Source organism: Scyliorhinus torazame, chromosome 15, assembly GCF_047496885.1.
Source record: "Scyliorhinus torazame isolate Kashiwa2021f chromosome 15, sScyTor2.1, whole genome shotgun sequence".
Classification (NCBI taxonomy): domain Eukaryota; kingdom Metazoa; phylum Chordata; class Chondrichthyes; order Carcharhiniformes; family Scyliorhinidae; genus Scyliorhinus; species Scyliorhinus torazame.
Genome location: NC_092721.1, coordinates 126390241 through 126409836, shown reverse-complemented (window position 1 = coordinate 126409836; position 19596 = coordinate 126390241). Strand labels below are relative to the sequence as shown.

The 19596-nt window shown below is 45.6% G+C and overlaps 1 protein-coding gene across 4 annotated transcripts in view; it reads right to left on the bottom strand.

Annotated features, from left to right (window-relative positions):
- Nucleotides 1–19596, bottom strand: part of ranbp2 (RAN binding protein 2) — an 81093-nt gene that overhangs the window by 48111 nt on the left and 13386 nt on the right. For all 4 annotated transcript variants that reach the window (XM_072476696.1, XM_072476697.1, XM_072476700.1 and 1 more), the window contains exons 3-6: nucleotides 15581–15692; nucleotides 4152–4307; nucleotides 3678–3908; nucleotides 1698–1840 (exon numbers count right to left, since the gene is read on the bottom strand). In XM_072476696.1, coding sequence (XP_072332797.1) covers nucleotides 1698–1840; nucleotides 3678–3908; nucleotides 4152–4307; nucleotides 15581–15692 — 642 coding nt within the window. The remainder of the gene's footprint in view (nucleotides 1–1697; nucleotides 1841–3677; nucleotides 3909–4151; nucleotides 4308–15580; nucleotides 15693–19596) is intronic.

Below are 19596 nucleotides of genomic sequence, written 5' to 3'. Positions count from 1 at the left end.
TTCAGATATCATCAGCAAACAGTTCTATGAACACTTGAAAATGAAATTAAATGAAAATCGTTTATTGTCACAAGTTTGCTCTTTCCAGATTGAATCCTTGACTTGAACTTGCATTCAACAGTGTGCAATAGTGTTCTGCTCTGCTAAGCTTCTAAGTCTACAACCAATCTAGCAACAAGACCATTTATCTTCAACTTTGCAGCTCTGGCCCCACTTCAGCCAAGACTCTCATCAAATACTCTCCTTGTTTACTTGCAAACTACGGTTCATCTGGAGAATACAAATTCAAGGTTCAAGAAACAAAAAGAAATAAAAACAAACTACAAATACTTCTTTAGGTATGTGAAAAGAAAAATTATCTCGGACAAGTGTGAGCCCCATTGTCGGTGGAGACAGGAAAATTCATAGTGGAGGACAGGAAAATGGCAGTGGAACTAAACAATTACTTTGTGTCCGCCTTCACAGAAGATGCAGAAAACCTCCCAGAAATACAAGGCAACTACAGGACATGCAAAGCTGAGGCACTGAAAGAAATTATTAGTAAAGATACAGCACTTGAAAAGTTAACTGCATTGAAAGTTGATAAATCCTCTGAGCCAGATGAGGTCCACCCCAGAGTGCTCAAGGTGGCAGCCATGGATGCATTATTTAGATCCAGGAAAGGTCCCTGCAGACTGGAAAGTAGTAAATGTAACCACACTATTAAGGGAGGGAGGGAGAGGGTAGTTGGAGAAATACAGACCTGTTTGTTTGACATCAGTTGGTGGGAACATGGTAGAATTCATTATAAACAATGAGATAATGGGACACCAAAAATAATGGTAAAATTGGGCAGAGTCAACAGGATTTATGACTTCCCACCCTGCTGTTTTAAAAATCAAAACCCTTAGGTAAGAAATTGGGACAAATAAATAATAGATCTTTGGGGAACACCAGAGCCAATAGTGCAGGAAAAGGGAGATAAGCCAGTTCAACTGTTCTCTGGCTACAATTAGATGAGAACGAAACCCCTCCCAGGTCACTGCCCATGTGGAGTTTGCACATTCTCCCAGTGTCTGTGTGGGTCTCACCCCCACAACCCAAAGATGTGCAGGGCAGCTGGATTGGCCACCCTAAATTGTCCCTTAATTGGGTTTTTTTTTAAAAACATGAGAATGAAGCCACATAAGAACAGTCCCATCCAGCAGAAAGGTGTGAGAGGACGACGGTGCAATCAACTGTGTCAAAGGTAATACGGGTTGAGACGGACATGCCCAGATGTCATTTGTGACATTGATAAGAACGGTTTTGGGCTGCACGGTGGCATTGTGGGTAGCACTGCTGTCTCACGGCGCTGAAGCCCCGGGTCACTGACAACGCGGAGTTTGCACATTCTCCCAGTGTTTGCGTGGGTTTCACCCTCACAACCCAAAGGTGTGGTTAGGTGGATTGACCATGCAAAATTGCCCCTTAATTGGGAAAAAATAATTGCATGCTCTAAATTTATAAAGAAAAAAGATAAGAGCAGTTTGGGTATTGTGGCAGGATTGGAAACCTGACTGAAGGGATGAAGAGATGGAGTTAAGAAAAATGGGAACCAATAACACATTCAAGGACTGGAGGTGAAAGGGAGATCAGGAGTCTTAGACAAGATGAGCTCAGCTCAAGCAAACTTAAGTCAGAAGAACAAAACATTTTTAGAACTCATAAAATGTTACCTCATTAGAGCATTAACAACATCTTGGACATCCCTGGTCGATAATGTCAAAAACAAAAGATTAGAGGAAGCCAGCAGCAATGTCTTCTGCAAGAATCTCCGTCTGCTTTTATCAGCTGAGGCACTTGATGAACCAAGAATTTTCTGCAAGGCAGTACAAACAGAATGCTCAGACCTTGTAACGTTTGAAAGCCATATAGTATTCTAGAGTCAAAGCTATTCTAACAGCAGATGACATTCGCTTACACGCTCCACTGGATACCAAGTCAGATGGAGCAGAGAAAAAAAGTCTATTTTTCTTCTTTCTCCTTTCCTGGGTTACATGCAACTTTAGTAAATAAGCGATTAGCTATTCAAAAGAATTTGTATTGTGGTACATATTTTTAACCACCTCCTTTCTTTGTACAGAAATCTTACTTTTTTTTACAAAGGCTTTAGATCCTAGAAAACAAACTTTAGATCAATTTGAAATTAAGCTGAAATTGCAGCACGGTGGTACAGTGGTTAGCATTGTTGCCTCACGGCGCCAAGGACCCGAGTTCAATCCCAGCCCCAGGTCATTGTCTGTGTGGAGTTTGCACGTTCTCCGTGTCTGCGTCAGTGCAACATAGGCAACACTTTGGGTTGGAAGGCATGTTTCTGCGGCCGCTGATTTGCGACAATCACAGATTTGTGCCGGTGGGGCTGAATGAGGGGTTCCGGGGGTGGCGGCAGGTGGGGATAGAGTACTTCAAGGACTTGTTTGCAATGGGTAGGTTTGCAGTCTAGGAAGAGTTGGAGGAAACATTGGAGTTCCCCAAGGGGAATGGGTTCAGATGCCTGCAGGTGAGGAGAGATGCCAAACCTCCTGGGGCTGCCGGTGTTGCAAGATAAGCTGTTGTCATGTGGAGGGGAGAGTATCAGACATTTATAGAGAGTTGATGGAGTGGGAGGGCGCTCCGGTGGGGGAGACCAAGTACAAATGGGAGGGCTTTGGTGGGATGGGGAGGGCCGGGATGTGGAAGGAAGCCCTGCGGGGGATGAATGTGTTATCGCGTGTGAGGTTACGCCTCATCCAATTTAAGGTGGTGCATAGGGCCCACATGACAGTCGCGAGGATGAGCCTGTTTTTTTGCAGGGGTGAAGATAGGTGTGGGTGGTATGCAGGGGGCCCTGCAAATCACATTCACATGTTCTGGCCATGTCCAAAGCGGAGGGTATTCTGGTAGATGTTCTCGGATGTCCGAGATTCTCGGGGTAGGGATGGCCCCGAGTCCGGAGATGGCAATACTTGAAGTGTCCGAAGAGACGGGAGTCTAGATGGGGAGAGAGGCCGATGTCTTGGCCTTTGCCTCCCTGATAGCCCAGAAACAGATTTTGGGTGGGGCTGGGGCGCATCTGGAGGTGGAAGCCGTTTAGCGATTTCCTTAAGGTGAACCAGGGACTCAGGTTCGATTCCGGCTTGGGTCACTGTCTGTGCGGAGTCAGCACATCCTCCCAGTGTGTGCGTGGGTTTCCTCCGGGTGCTCCGGTTTCCTCCCACAGTCCAAAGATGTGCAGGTAGGTGGATTGGCCTTGATAAATTGCCCTTAGTGTTGGGTGGGGTTACTGGGTTATGGGGTAGGGTGTAGGTGTTGACCTTGGGTAGGGTGCTATTTCCAAGAGCCAGTGCAGACTCGATGGGCCAAATGGCCTCCTTCTGCACTGTAAATTATATGATAATTAAGGCGTCGGTGTGGTGTAGGAGTTTGTTTTGGATTTTGTTGTTGATTTTCTTTTCGGGGTGGGGCGGGTGTAAGGGTTTGTTTCTGATTTTTGTCGTTGATTTTGGGGGGGGGGGGGGGGGGGAGAGAAGGGTGGGCTTGGTATCAGGGGCTGCTGTGGGCCTGTGGTTTTTGTTCCTGTGGATTTCCGATCTTCTGATATTTCTATGTACATTTGCAAAATGCTTTTAATAAAATATATATTTTATTAAATATCCAAAAATAATACTATTTCACACCTTCAATGTTTGTACCATGCAGGTGTACCATTCCAGACATCTGCAAAGGGCTCTTCGCTTTTCTGTACGAATGCAGAAATTCACTGCTTCTTCAAGTTTCCCAATAGAGCAATAGAATTCCACCAAGCGAATATTAGCATGTGGATCATCGGGCCGAGAATGCAACTCTGACTGAATAAGTTCGAACAGTTGAGAATGGCCCAACTCGCCCTTTGTGCTCAGCAGCTTCTCCTTTCGAAAGAAAGAGACAAAGATAACCAAATGCCTGAAGCAGATAGCTACTGCAATATCAGATGCAAGAGTATAATTACAGGGCACAAACCTCTTGCCTCTCAGAGTTTTAAGTTTCAAAAACTTCTAAATTTGTTCGATACTGCTAACCTAGCACCTCATAAACACAGCCAATGAACAGCATGCAGCCTGAGTTTTTATTGTACTATTTCAAGTTCTACGACGAGTAAAGTTTTAGCTTACCTTCAACTTGTAAGCTATTCCGTAACCAGGAAAATGCTTAGCTGCTTTCTCCACCCAGTACTCAGCTCTTCCATCAATCAAGTCTCCATTATTACACAGCAAATCAGCCACTTTCAGGATCATGTCTTTCTGTACTGGGTTCAGCTCCACAACCCGCTAAGCATCAAAGAGGAAGTAATTTTAAGCACAATTTACAAGAAATTCAGCTTTACAGCACAATTCTGAGTCTGTAATAAAGTGTTCTTATATTTTTTTCTTGTATTATGAATTTTAGGTATGGTACTGTAAATGAGTGGGCTTTTGGAAGAGTTCGCTGCCAACTTGCATTCTAGGGGGAGATTACTGCTTTGCATTTAGGCGTAAATAAAGGGTATTATTCCCAATCATCACATGACATGTATAAAAGTAGGCATTTATAGATACAAAAGATACAAAGTTAGAACAATTCAAAATGTTTAAGTGGAAATGAGTTGAATGATACTCTGGAATACACAGTGTAAAAGTGATGACTAGAAAAGGACAACCCGGGCCCGCAGCATGGTGGCGCAGTGGTAGCACTGCAGTCTCACGGCGCGAGGTCCCAGGTTCGATCCCAGCTCTGGGTCACTGTCCGAGTGGAGTTTGCACATTCTCCCCGTGTTTGCGTGGGTTTCACCCCCACAACCCAAAGATGTGCAGGTCAGGGTAGGTGGATTGGCCACGCTAAATTACCCCTTAATTGGAAAAAATTAATTGGGGACTCTAAATTTATATTTAAAAAAAAGAAAAGGATAACCCAAAGTGACTAGGCTGTTCACATATTTTTGATCACATCGCTACACTCAAATTGTAACTGTTACCAAATAACAATTCAGATTCCAAATTGTCTGTCTGCCTTAGACTTTGTTGACTGTAGTTCAGGGTGTATCTATTGATTGTGCATCAATAGTCTATTAATGTAACAGGGAATGGTGTATCAATCATATTGATTTTGTTATGAATGGAGAGTTTTTTTAAATAGATTTGGAGTACCCAATTCTTTTTTTTCCAATTAAGGGGCAATTTAGCATATCCAATCCACCTAACCTGCATATCTTTGGGTTGTGGGGGTGAAACCCACGCAGACACGGGGAGAATGTGTAAACTCCAGACAGTGACCGGGGGCCGGGAGCGAACCCTGGTCATCCGTGCCGTAGGCAGCAGTGCTAACCACTGCACCACCGTGCCGCCCCTTGAATGGTGAGAGTTAATTACTTTTACCAGATAGGAGAAATCCTGAAAATCAGAGCTAGAGATATAAAAACGAATCTCCAAAAGTGCAACACACTGCTGTACAGGTTCACAGAAGAAGATCAAGGAGAGAAAAAGAGTGAGAGAGAAGTCAGACCAGATCAAAACTAGCATCGACCAGTGTCTGAGCAGAGTGTGTAATGGCTGAGCAAGATTTGTAAACCATCATCTGGCTGTTAAGTATTGATTTGTTGCTTAATAATCCTCCTAATTTGTTACATCAAAACTACGATCTGCCAACTTGTCATCATGTCTGAAAGGTTCAAGTAATTTATGGAACCTTAAAATATTCTCTACAAATAAGTATTGGACACAGGTCAGTCACCATCCAAGAGGTGCAGATCCTCAGATAAGTTTGAATAAAATGGAGGGGAGAAATGAACAGGTAGAAATAAAGAAACAGTTGATCTTTAATCTGTTGTTCTTGGCTCCCGCATTCCCCATGGATGACAGCCAAAGCCAATAATTAGCTATTTATATTTGTAGCTCGAGTAATAATAATCTTTATTAGTGTCACAAGTAGGCTTGCATTAACACCTCAATGAAGTTACTGTGAAAATCCCCTAGTTGCCACACTGCGCCCCCTGTTCAGGTACACTGGGAGAGAATTCAGGATGTCCACTTCACCTAACAAGCATGTCTTTCTGGACTTGTGGGAGGAAACCGGACTCCACACAGACAGTGACACAAGCCGGGAACTGAACCTGGGTCCCTGGGGCTGTGAAGCAACAGTGATAACCACTGTGCTACCATGCTGCCCAGTCACTCCCTCCACCACTGATGCACAGTGATAGCAGCATGGCGACAGCAAAGTGCACAATCTACAAAATGCACTGCAACCACTCACCAAACTTTCTTCAAACAGTGACCACTACCACAAAGAAGGATAGAGCAGCAGACATAACAACACTACCACCTGCAAATTTCCCTCCAAGCCACAGAACATTCTGACTTGGAATTATGTTGTCACTCCTTCAGTGGCTGGGTAAAAAATCTGGAACTCCCAATAGCACAATGGGTGCACCTATGCATGAACTACAGCAGTTCAGGGCAGTGGATCACCACCTTCAGGTGTAATTACGGCTGGGCAAGAAATGCAGACCGTAGCAAAATAGCATTAGAATTTTAAAAAAAAATTATTTAAAGTACCAAATTCATTTTTTTTCCAATTAAGGAGCAATTTAGCGTGGCCAATCCACCTACCCTGCACATCTTTTCTGGGTTGTGCGAGCGGGACCCACGGAGACACAGGGAGAATGGGTAAACTCCACACGCCCAGTGATCCAGGGCCAGGAATCGAACCCGGGTTCTTGGCGCCATTAGACAGCAGTGCTAACCCTGCTGCCCTGCATTAAAAAACTTGGATCAGTTTGCACAATCACAGCCTGTGGATTGAACACATTTGGTCACTGTTACAGATTTTGATTTGCCAAATTTTAAGCCAACATCTTGGCTGGGCGAGCTTTGTAAAACACCTCCATTTGTTCTGCAAGCATGACCACATTTACAGTCATTTTAATTCTCCACTTTCCTCCCACCTTGACCTCTTGCAGTATCCCAATGAAGTACATGCAAGCTCGAGGAATGGTGCCGCACCTTCCGACTGGCACTTTTTAGCATTCACGATTCAATATGGAGCTCAACAACTTTATATTGTAACCTGTCCCTATTTTGTTCCTCTTTGGTAAGTTTGTTTTTTCACTAATATCTCTTTTTCCATTCCTTTAAATGGCATCACCAAGGTCAGCTCTTGAACATATTTACGCCATTGCGAAGACCATTTATTTACTTCTCTAGCATCACCCAACTTCACCACTATCTCTTGACAGCTGAAACTTTCGTTCAGACCATTCTTACTTCCAGGCCCGAGTATCCCAAGGCACACCTTACTGATCTCCTACATTCTACCCTTCATAAACCCGAGGTCATCCAAAACTCAGCTGTCCATGTCTTAAACTTGTACAAAGTTTCTTTAACACATCACTCCTCTGTGCTCATTGTCATACATTGGCTCCACCTCTGTATCGCACTTTCCTCCTTTAAGAGATTCCTAAAAACCAACCTCGAACCAACTTGTAATGATCTAACCCAGTATCTCCTTATGTGGCAGCGTCATGTGGAACCTTTATTTTATTGTCACAAGTCAGCTTACATTAACACTGCAATAAAGTTACTGTGAAAATCCCCCAGATTCCGGCGCCTGTTCGGGTGCACTCGGAGAATTCAGAATGTCCAATTCACCGAACAAACACATCTTTCAGGACTTGTGGGAGGAAAGCGGAGCACCTGGAGGAAACCCACGCAGACAATGGTAGAACGTGCAGACGCTGCAGTCAGTGACCCAAGCCAGAAATCGAACCTGGAACTGTGAAGCAACAGTGCTAACCACTGGGCTAACATGCCGTCCGTACTTTGTTTCGCAATGCTCCTTTGAATGCTTCATACATGAAACCGGTGTAAATTAAAAAAAAATTTTTTTTTAAAAAATAATCAGTAACAAATGCAATGTCAATCCCCATATCAACAATCCCATCCTCCCACCAAACCCTCAAACAACATCCCGCATGTTAACATAAACAAATAACAAAAAGGAATCAGGAATTACCCAGTCACAATTGACGCATAGTCAGTCCTCCTCCTCCCACTCCCATCCCCCCAACCCAAATGTTCGATGTAATCCAATTCTCTAAAGTGCATAATGAATAACGCCCATGAATTGTAGAGCCCCTCCATTCTTCCCCTCAGTTCAAATTTGACCTTCTGAAGAGTCAAGAATTCCAGTAGATCCCCCCACCACGCCATGGCACAAGGTGGAGAGGTTGATCTCCATCCCAACAGGATCCACCTTCGGGCGATCAACGAGGCGAAGGCTACAACATCTGCCTCCACACCAGTTTCGAACCCTGGCTGGTCAGACTCCCCGAATATGGCCTCCCGAGGGCTTGGATCCAGTTTTACGTGCACCACTTGAGATTATCCTAAAAACCTCCTTCCAAGAGCAGCACAGTGGCGCAAGTGGTTAGCACAGTTGCCTCACGGCACAGAGGTCCCAGGTTCGATCCCGGCCCTGGGTCACTGTCTGTGTGGAGTTTGCACATTCTCCCAGTGTTTGCATGGGTTTCGCCCCCACAACCCAAAAGATGTGCTGGATAGGTGGATTGATCACGCTAAATTGCCCTTAATTGGAAAAAATGAATTGAATACGCTAAATTTATATTTAAAGAAACCTCCTTCCAGTAATCCTCCAGCTTTGGACAGGACCAAAACATATGGACATGGTTTGCGGCCTGCCTCCCCCCCCCCCCCCGCCTCTTCTCTCTTCTCCCCCCCCCCCCCCCCCCCCCCCGCCCCCGCCGCCGCCCCCGCCACACTCACACACATCTTCTACCCCCTCAAAGAGCCAGCTCATCCTTGCCCTAATGAGGTGCGCTCTATACAACACCTTCAGCTGTATCAGCCCCAACCTCACACACGAGGTAGAGGCATTCATCCTCCGGAGGACCTCACACCAGAACCCCTCCTCCATACCCTCTCTCAACTCTTCCTCCCACTTTGCCTAGATCCCATCCAGCAGTGCCGATCCAGCGGTGCCTTCTCCTCTTCCAAAATAGCCCCGTAAACCACCAACGCTACCCTCTTCTCCAGTTCCCCGATCATCAGCACCTCCTCCAGCAATGTGGAAGCCAGCTCAGCTGGAAAGCTCTGTATCTCCTTTCTGACAAAGTCTCGAACCTGAATGCATCTAAATATTTCCCCCTGTTCCAGCCCATACTTCACACTCAGCTCCTTCAATCCTGCAAACAGACCCCAAGAAACAAATCTTTTAGTGTCCTAATTCTTTTCTCCTCCCATCCCAGAAAATTTCCATCCCATTGCCCTGGCTCAAATCTATGGTTCCCCCGAATCGGCATTTCCCTTGACCTTGCCCCCAACCCGAAGTGCTGGCGAAACTGCCTCAAAATTCTCAACGAAGCTATTACTACCGGACTCCCTCATTATTTCACCGGGGCTGTCGGGAGCGGCACTGATGCTAGTGCCTTCAATCCCGACCCCCTACACAAACTCTCCTCCATTGGGAATTAACCCTCTGACCCAGCTTTGCACATTCACCCCCAGTAGCAATACATCAGGTTCGGGAAACCTGTGTGTAAATATAAGTAGCTTTTGGAAGGCAGCTACTCACAATCCTGCCATTCACATTGCATCTTTTGTTTCTTTACTTGTCCTATTAACATTCCCTTTGGCTTATCATTTCATTGCTCCTGCTTTTCACCCTATTAGAACTCCCCTTCTACTTTCTTCTCCTACACTTGGACTTGCTACACAAAGAACACATTTCTAACTTTTCCCAGTTCTGACAAAATGCCGCAGGCCTGAAACTTTTACTCCACAGATGCTGCCAGGTCCATTAAGTATTTCCAACAATTTGTTATTCAGTGCCTGTGTTACTTTATTTTCATTATGCTCCTGTGAAGTGCTTCCAAGTTGTTGTTATGTTTAAAGGCACCAAGTTGTTGTTATGTTTCTTTTTCCCAAATACATTTTAGAGCACCTAATTATTTTTTTTCCAATTAAGGGGCAATTTAGCATGCCCAATCCACCTACTCTGCACATCTTCGGGTTTGGAGGGTGAAACCCACGCAGACTTGTGGAGAAAGTGCAAACTCCACACAGACAGTGACGCGGGGCCGGGATCGATCCTGGGTCCTAAGCGCCGTAGGCAGCAGTACTAACCACTGGGCCACCAGTGTTGCCCTCCAACTTGCTGTTATGTCTGATTTATTTATAAAATCTGCGGAAAGAAATGTCTGTTGGCATTTTATACAGCACTCTCATATGGAATAAGTTTTATTGATTTTTTTTTAAAAACCTGAACTTACATACAATATTACAAGCACTAAGATGACAAGTTATCCTGAATCTTAATTTTCGTATTTTAATCGCTGTTGTTGCTTTGCCACCTTAGGGCAGCACGGTAGCACAAGCGGATAGCACTGTGGCTTCACAGCTCCAGGGTCCAGGTTCGATTCCCCGCTGGGTCACTGTCTGTGCGGAGTCGGCACGTTCTCCCAGTGTCTGCGTGGGTTTCCTCCGGGTTCGCCGGTTTCCTCCCACAGTCCAAAGACGCGCAGGTTAGATGGATTGGCCATGATAAATTGCCCTTAGAGGCCAAAAAGGTGAGATGGGGTTATTGGGTTAAGGGGATAGGGTGGAAGTGAGGGCTTAAGTGGGTCGGTTACAGGGATAGGGTGGAAGTGAGGGCTTAAGTGGGTCGGTGCAGACTCGATGGGTCGAATGGCCTCCTTCCGCACTGTATGTTCTATGTTCTAAAGCAAAGCAACTTGCACTAATAACACCACAACAATAATGACTGGCTGTACATAACAGTTAACGCAATTGACTCGCTATATTCAAAGTTATCTAGCAACAAACTCATCCTTAATGCAGTGTAGACCTCTATCAGGTCAATTTTGCAGAGAATAGTCTGCAAAACTGTGACAAGATTTCAGGAAAATTGGATTGTAAATCGATTGGGCAATTTAAGGGTTAAAAGTCTGGGGTTAGAATGTGTTTAAAAGAATTCAGTTCTGCAGTGGTCATGGGTTTTAAAGGGATTTTTTTTGCTTCTAGGAAACAGCATGTGAAATTGACAAGGAATATATTCATTAGTCTAGGCTAATGCATAGTGGTTTGCCTGCGAAGTTCATGTGCTTTTGTAGCCTGCAAGAGATGTGCTTACAGCTTGGGGAAACGAGGTCATGGCTGGGTGGTGCTCAGAAAGGCAGAGAGTTTGGAGAAGCTGAGAGAGGAGCGAGTTCTGATCTGCCTGATTCTGAGTCACAATTTATTCCAAGTAGAACAGTTAAAAAGTAATAATATTTTAAAGCAAAGCATTCTTTTCTGGACAGCAAGAAGTCTTACAATACCAGGTTAAAGTCCAACAGGTTTGTTTCGATGTCACTAGCTTTCGGAGCGCCGCACCTTCCTCAGGTGAATGAAGAGGAATCTTTACAGATCCAGAGATGGGGTAACCCCAGGTTAAAGAGGTGTGAATTGTGTCAAACCAGGACAGTTGGTAGGATTTCGCAGGCCAGATGGTGAGGGATGAATGTAATGCGACATGAATCCCAGGTCCCGGTTGAGGCCGCACTCGTCTGTGCGGAACTTGGCTATAAGCTTCTGCTCGGCGATTCTGCGCTGTCGCGCGTCCTGAAGGCCGTCTTGGAGAACACTAACCCGTAGATCAGAGGCTGAATGCCCTTGACTGCTGAAGTGTTCCCCGACTGGAAGGGAACATTCCTGCCTGGTGATTGTCGCGCGATGTCCGTTCATTCGTTGTTGCAGCGTCTGCATTGTCTCGCCAATGTACCACGCTTCGGGACATCCTTTCCTGCAGCGTATGAGGTGGACAACGTTGGCCGAGTCGCACGAGTATGTACCGCGTACCTGGTGGGTGGTGTTCTCACGTGTAATGGTGGTATCCATGTCGATGATCTGGCACGTCTTGCAGAGATTGCCATGGCAGGGTTGTGTGGTGTCGTGGTCACTGTTCTGAAGGCTGGGCAGTTTGCTGCAAACAGTGGTTTGTTCGAGGTTGCCCGGTTGTTTGAAGGCAAGTAATGGGAATGTGGGGATGACCTTGGCAAGATGTTCATCTTCATCGATGACGTGTTGAAGGCTGTGAAGATGTCGTAGTTTCTCCGCTCGGGAAAGTACTGGACGACGAAGGGTATTCTGTCGGTTGTATCCCATGTTTGTCTCCTGAGGAGGTCGGTGCGGTCTTTTGCTGTGGCGCGTTGGAACTGTCGATCGATGAGTCGAGCGCCATATCCCATTCATACGAGGGCATCTTTCAACGTCTGTAGATGTCGGTTACGCTCCGCCTCGTCTGAGCAAATCCTGTGTATACGGAGAGCTTGTCTATAGGGGATGGCTTCTTTAATGTGTTTAGCGTGGAAGCTGGAGAAGTGGAGCATCGTGTGATTATAGTGTGTCCAAGAATGCAACTGATTTTGGAGAGTAGCCCATGGTGAGTCTGATGGTTGGATGGAACTTAATGTCATCGTCTAGTCGTTTCAGTGATTCTTCGCCGTGGGTCCAAAGGAAAAAAATGTCATCGATATATCTGGTGTATAACGTCGGTTGAAGGTCCTGTGCAGTGAGTAGGTCTTGTTCAAACTTGTGCATGAAGATGTTGGAGCATTGGGGTGCGAATTTGGTCCCCATGGCTGTTCCATGCGTCTGGATGAAGAACTTGTCGAAGGTGAAGATGTGATCCAGAATGAAGCGGATGAGTTGCAGAATCGCGTCTGGAGATTGGCAGTTGTCGGTGTTGAGTACTGAGGCTATTGCAGCAATGCCGTCGTCATGGGGGATGCTGGTATAGAGTGCTGAGACGTCCATTGTGACAAGGAATGTTCTTGGTTCAACTGGTCCATGGGTGCTGAGTTTCTGTAGGAAGTCCGTCGTGTCGTGACAGAAGCTGGGCGTATCTTGTACGATGGGTTTCAAGATGCCCTCAATGTAGCCAGAGAGGTTCTCACACAGAGTCCCATTGCCGGATACGATAGGACGACCTGGTGTGTTGGCCTTGTGTATTTTCGGGAGGCAGTAGAGATCTCCAATGCGGGCACACGTGGGATGAGAGCACGTAGGGTGCTCTGAAGATCTGGATCCAAGTTCTTGATCAGTCTGTTAAGTTGGCGGATGTGTTCCTTGGTCGGATCTGCGGGTAACTGTCTGTAGTGTTCGTGGTTGTTCAGTTGTGGGTATACTTCTTTGCAGTAGTTCGTTCTGTTCGGTATGACAGTGGCCAGTCCTTTGCCTGCTGGTTTGATGACGATGCTGCGGTTGGTCTTGAGAGCGCAGATGGCATTGCGTTGTGCTTGGGTGACGTTCGGGGCTGTCTTGTGAATGCGACTGATGAATCTGGCATTGACGCGACTCCTCACGGCTTGAGCATACATGTCGAGTCTAGGGCAGCGGCCTTCCGGAGGGGTCCAATTCGATTCTTTCCTCTTCAATTGCCGCACCGCAGATATCTCGGTCTGCTGTTCCGGTTCATTGGTAGTCTGCTTGGGTTCGCTGTTGGCCTCTTGGGATCTGTGGAAGAATTCCCGGAGCCTCATTCATCTGATAAATTCGTCCATGTCTGCCACGAGACTGATGGGGTCCATTTTGGTGGTGGTGCAGAAACTGAGCCCTCTGCTGAGGACTTTGATTTCGTCTGGTTGAAGGGTGTAGTCTGACAAGTTGACAATAGATTTCCCTGTATTGTTTTCTACTGTGGTACCGGGGGTGGCTTGGTTGCTGCTGGTGGTGATGCAGAGTTTCTCAAGCTTCCTGTTCTTGGTGTGCATATAGGTGGCATAGTATTGTTGTCTCATCTGTAAGGAAGAGGCTGAAACAGCGTAGATGAAGCAGCTATATTAAAGCCAGAGTCTGAAGGAATTTCAACCTGAGCCAAATCTGTTTTACTAAGCAAATATTACTCTATGCCCTGCTAAGTTTAAGCTGAATTAAGAGCAGTACTTCATTTTTTTATTTTTTTTGTTCAATGGGAAATTGTATAGAGTTGTGTTCAGTGATAATTGTAGGCTGTTCTTTTCAGCTGCGAAGTTAAAAGCTTGATATTGTATTCATAATAAAGTTTTGTTTTAGAAATACCAAAGTCCTACTTTTTGCTCAATTACTCCTGGAGCATACTTTCCGAGCAGTCTTAAAATAAACTAAAATATTGGGGTTTCGGTCCAATATCCTAGCCACTGTTGTGGTCTAGTCTGGGATTGCAATAACTTCCAGCTGCAAGTCTCCAATTAAAAATAATATAAAAATGTACTGATTTGATGAAAAAAAACCCACAAAACACCTCAAGTATGCCATATAAATGGGCGTTTCAGCGCATCATAGTGGTTAGAACTGCAGCCTCACAGCACCAATTTGATTCCGGCCCCAGGTCACTACCAGTGTGGTGTTTGCACATTCTCCCAGTGTCTGCATGGCTCTCACCCCCACAACCCAAAGATGTATAGAGTAAGTGAATTGGCCACACTAAATTGCCCCTCAATTGGAAAAAAAAAAAAATTGGGTACTCAAAATTTATTTACAAAAATAAAAAACAAAATGGGTCTTTTTCTGGTTGGCAGGATGAGAGTGGTATGCACCAGGGTTCAGTGCTGGGGTCTTAATTTTATACAATTTATATAATTGACTTGGATGAAGGGACTGTAGGTATGGTTGCTAAATTTACTGATGACACAAAGATGGGTAGGAAAATAAATTGTGAAGAGGATATAAGGAGGCTACAAAGAGACATAGATGGGTTAAATGAGTGGGTAAAGATCTGGCAAATTCAGGATAATGTTATCAAATGTTAAATTGCCAATTTTGGTAGGAAGAATAAATAAGCATAATACCTAAATGCCGAGAGATTGGGCAGCACGGTGATGCAGTGGTTAGCACTGCTGCCTCATGGCACCGAGGACCCTAGTTCGATCGCAGCCCCGGGTCTCTGTCAGTGTTTGCACATTCTCACCGTATCGGTGTGGGGTTCACCCCCCACAACCCAAAAAGATGTGCAGATTGGTGGATTGGCCACACTAAATTGCCCCTTAATTGGAAAAAAAGAATTGGGTTCTCCAAGTTTATAAAAAGAGAAGTTCAGAGAAAGTTTATTAGACCAATATCAGGAATGGATGGGTGATCTGCTAAAGAACAGTTGGAGAGGTAGGTTTGTATCCACTAGAGTTGAGCAGAATAAGCGGCAACTTGACCAAATCCTTCAAGGTCCAGAGGGGTATTATTGTACGGGTGGATGTGGAGCGAATGTTTTCTCTTGTTGGGGAATCTAGAACTTGGGGTCACTGTTTAAAGATAAAGGGACAAAGACGGAAGAGGAGAATTATTTTCTCTGAGGGTCGCGAGTCTCTGGAACTCCCTTCCTCAAAAGGCAGAGTCTTTGAACATTTTTAAGGCAGAGCAAGATAGAGTCTTGATTAAAAAGGGGATGAATAGTTATTGGGGATAAGCAGGAATGTGGGGTTGCGGTTACAATCAGATCAACCATGATCTTATTTAATGGCGTAGCTGGCTTGAGAGGCCAAGTGGACTATTCCAGCAAACTAATTCCCACACTTGTATATTTCTATCATTACTCTTACCTTATAGCAACCAATGGCTTTTTCAAAGTTGCCTTCAGACTCATAGATCTGGCCAAGAAGTTTATGTGCTTTTGGATCCCTTTCCTGTACATTTATGTATGCCGATATATGCCTGCAAAACAAAACTCAAGTGATTATAGTAGGGCCAAAGCACATACTTCCTAATTAACCAAGTAGCCTTTAATCCTGGAATTAAATTTGAGCATCACAATAGGACGGGGAGCAATACATACTTGAAAAAGGAACAATTCAAAGAACTCTGGGGAAAGAGCAAAGGCTTGCATTGCTAAGCACCTTCACATCCACAGAACATCCCAAGTGCTTTACAGCTAACTAAGCGTAGTCTGTTGCTAACTTTGCCTTAGCTCAATTGTTCGGTTTTATTACCTTTGCTCTGGAGTCGCCAGGTATCTTTATGATACCGTCACGTGGTTCAAGTCAGAGTAATGATCAATAATCCAATACACCGATTAGTAAGGTTTAAATCAAAGCACATTTATTATACACAGTAATCGCTACTCATGCACAAATTCTACGTCTAAGCTACTTCTACAACTAACAGGCCTATACTTAACTTGGAACTGGCCCACCAGGTCAGGGAAACAAATTGCCTTTCGTTCGGGTTCTGAGCCTGCTGGATTCAAAGTTGGTACAGATTGGTAGTTAGGAGCGCCTATCTTGTAGCGAGCATTGAATTAAACCTAAGAGTTCGATCTTCACTGCTTCGGTCACGGTCAATGTTGGTTCGTTATTGCTGGGTGACCCGGGCAGGAAGAGCTGAAGAGGAGCTGCTGAAGAGTGAAGAGAGCGATTAGAACTTGGGGCTCAATTCTTATAGTCCCCAGCGGCATCCCGCCTTTCGGGGCGGACCCTGTACCTGGTCCCAAGTGATTGGACTTTGTCCCAATCGCTTGGTTCCATTTTCTCCAATGCTGGAGCGGTTCCCTGATCGATGGGTGGTCTTGAGGTGCTCGTTGACCTCCTTTTGTGTAGGCTCCTGTTGGCGCCGAAGAGTCTGGTTTTGCTTTGTGTGTCTAAATGTTACTTATTGTTCCCGGGGATTGCTCATTAGTATGCAGGTGGCTGTTGTTTTGTTATGCTGATGGTTGCTGGTATCGATAGTGTCTGGCCTTTCCAGAGGTAAATACACAGCCAACCTGCAGCTGCTGGTTTGTCTTGTTGGCTGACTTTCCCATCAGCCTTTGCCGTTCGCCATTTTAAAATCGGGAGTTGGCCATTTTAAGTGGCTACATTCCCTCCTTGTGATCCCAACGCGAAGCGTGAAGGATCACATAACTATGTTGCTTTCCATTCCCTGACCGGGGGGGGGGGGGGGGGGGCACTTCCTTCATGACCTCTGCACTGACCATAGCAACTAAGGGCACTATGTCAAACAGGGACATGCATTACAAAACAATAAACTGGGAACCTCTAACTCTTCTTAGTATACCACACTCACTTAAACATTTCATTATCCTAACTTCCTCAACCTTACAACAAAATCATAACAGTTTATACAGTCTTCCTGGCTTGGCAGTCAAGCTCAGGATCGTACAATTTGCTCATGAACAGTTCTTTACATTTCTTTATTTACAATAAACCTGCAAATGAATGCTCTTCATTATAGATCGCGGGGGTCGGGGGTCTGGTCGTATCCGAAAATAGGGGATCTGATCCTATATACCGGGGTTCATGCGCGGTAGGCTCTCCTTCTCCATTTCCTTAGACGCATAGTCTGCACGATGCAGCAGAGTATCGCCAATACCAGTAAGGTTTCTATTACATATGACAGAGAGTACCAGGTTATAAACCTGGCACACCAAGATGGTGTGGTGTCGCTGGTGACTGGGCTCTGGGTACTGTGGGGAAGTGAAACATTAACGGCTGGGGGGCTTGAAGTCATGGGGTTTGCGTTCACTCGCAACCAAATGTCCATTATCATGAGGGTGATCCATGTGAAGGAAGTCCTCATGGCTCTTCTCTTTCCTTTCTCTTCTTCTCCGGTCCTGGAGCTTCTGGAGTTCTGTGGAAACAAGCATAGTGTCTGTAACTAGCTTTGTTTAATATCTCGTATGACAGCCTGTCTGTCCTTTGGTGCCAATTATTCCCTTTATAATTGGGACTGTGTGAGACTCCCTCATTTTTTTTTCTCCAAAAATCAAATTTTAGGACAAGACACTTTCAAATAATGAACCAGTGCGAGCCGTCTCGCAGACTGTGCGATTTACCATCCAAATGTTTCAGGATGTAAATAGCATGTGGTTGGCAACTTAAGGGTTACCTGAAACAACAAAACTTTTTGAACTGAAAAAGTGCCAAAATGAGGTGCGTATGGGCCGCGACAGGCAAGAGTTGGATGGAGTCCCCGGGTAGGACGGCTACCAATGCCGTGTCTCTCCTACCCGAGCGTAGTTGACCAGAGGGGGGGGGGGGGGGGGGGGTGTCCCAAGCCGTTTCTCCACTGCCTGAGCAACCGACAAGAAATGTAGTCATCGTGGTGGGGCTGCCGTAGTGGTTCTACCTTTGAACCAGAAGGGCAGTTATGAACGGGCATCTGGTACCTTAACCAGTCTCTGCAGGCAAGCTAGTCCCACTGAACTAGTGTCTGGCAATAGTGAGTCTCTGTCGGCATTTTCTAAACGGTAAACTATTTTCTAAACGGTGACAAAATTCATAATGCTGAAGTGCAAAGGGACTTGGGAGTCCTAGTCCAGGATTCTCTAAAGGTAAACTTGCAGGTTGAGTCCGTAATTAAGAAAGCAAATGCAATGTTGTCATTCATCTCAAGAGGCTTGGAATATAAAAGCAGGGATGTACTTCTGAAGCTTTATAAAGCATTAGTTAGGCCCCATTTAGAATACTGTGAGCAATTTTGGGCCCCACACCTCAGGAAGGACATACTGGCACTGGAGCGGGTCCAGCGGAGATTCACACGGATGATCCCAGGAATGGTCGGCCTAACATACGATGAACGTCTGAGGATCCTGGGATTATATTCATTGGAGTTTAGGAGGTTGAGGGGAGATCTAATAGAAACTCACAAGATAATGAATGGCTTAGATAGGGTTTTTAATCATAGAATTTACAGGGCAGAAGGAGGCCATTCGGCCCATCGAGTCTGCACCGGCTCTTGGAAAGAGCACCCTACCCAAGCCCACACCTCCACCCTATCCCCGTAACCCCAGCCAACACCAAGGGCAATTTTGGACACTAAGGGCAATTTATCATGGCCAATCCACCTAACCTGCACATCTTTGGACTGTGGGAGGAAACCGGAGCACCCGGAGGAAACCCACGCACACACGGGGAGGACGTGCAGACTCCGCACAGAGTGACCCAAGCCGGAATCGAACCTGGGACCCTGGAGCTGTGAAGCAATTGTGCTATCCACTATGCTACCGTGCTGCCCGTGGATGTAGAGAAGTTGTTTCCATTAGCAGGGGAGACTAGGACCCGGGGGCACAGCCTTAGAATAAAAGGGAGTCACTTTAGAACCAAGATGAGGAGAAATTTCTTCAGCCAGAGAGTGGTGGGTCTGTGGAATTCATTGCCACAGAGGGCGGTGGAGGCCGGGACGTTGAGCGTCTTTAAGACAGAAGTTGATAAATTCTTGATTTCGAGGAATTAAGGGCTATGGAGAGAGAGCGGGTAAATGGAGTTGAAATCCACCATGATTGAATGGTGGACTGGACTCAATGGGCCAAATGGCCTTACGTCCGCTCCTACGTCTTATGGTAAGTCCACAGAGGATTCTGCTGAAAGGCGTGCGGACAAGGTCTCAAGAGTTTTTGGACAAAAAGGCGTGGGGCCGCAAATGTTTTTTTTTGATCTGACAAACAACATTTAACAAAACACTACAAACAACATAAAACATGCTGCAGGTTCCATCAGAAAGGACACCACTTCTTCCAAGCGGTTCCTTTAAAACATCATCTGGACATCTCAGTTCTCGGTTGCGAACAGGGTCGCAAAGGATCTTCTCCCGGTGCCAAACTCTTGTGTGTATCAGGGCTGAA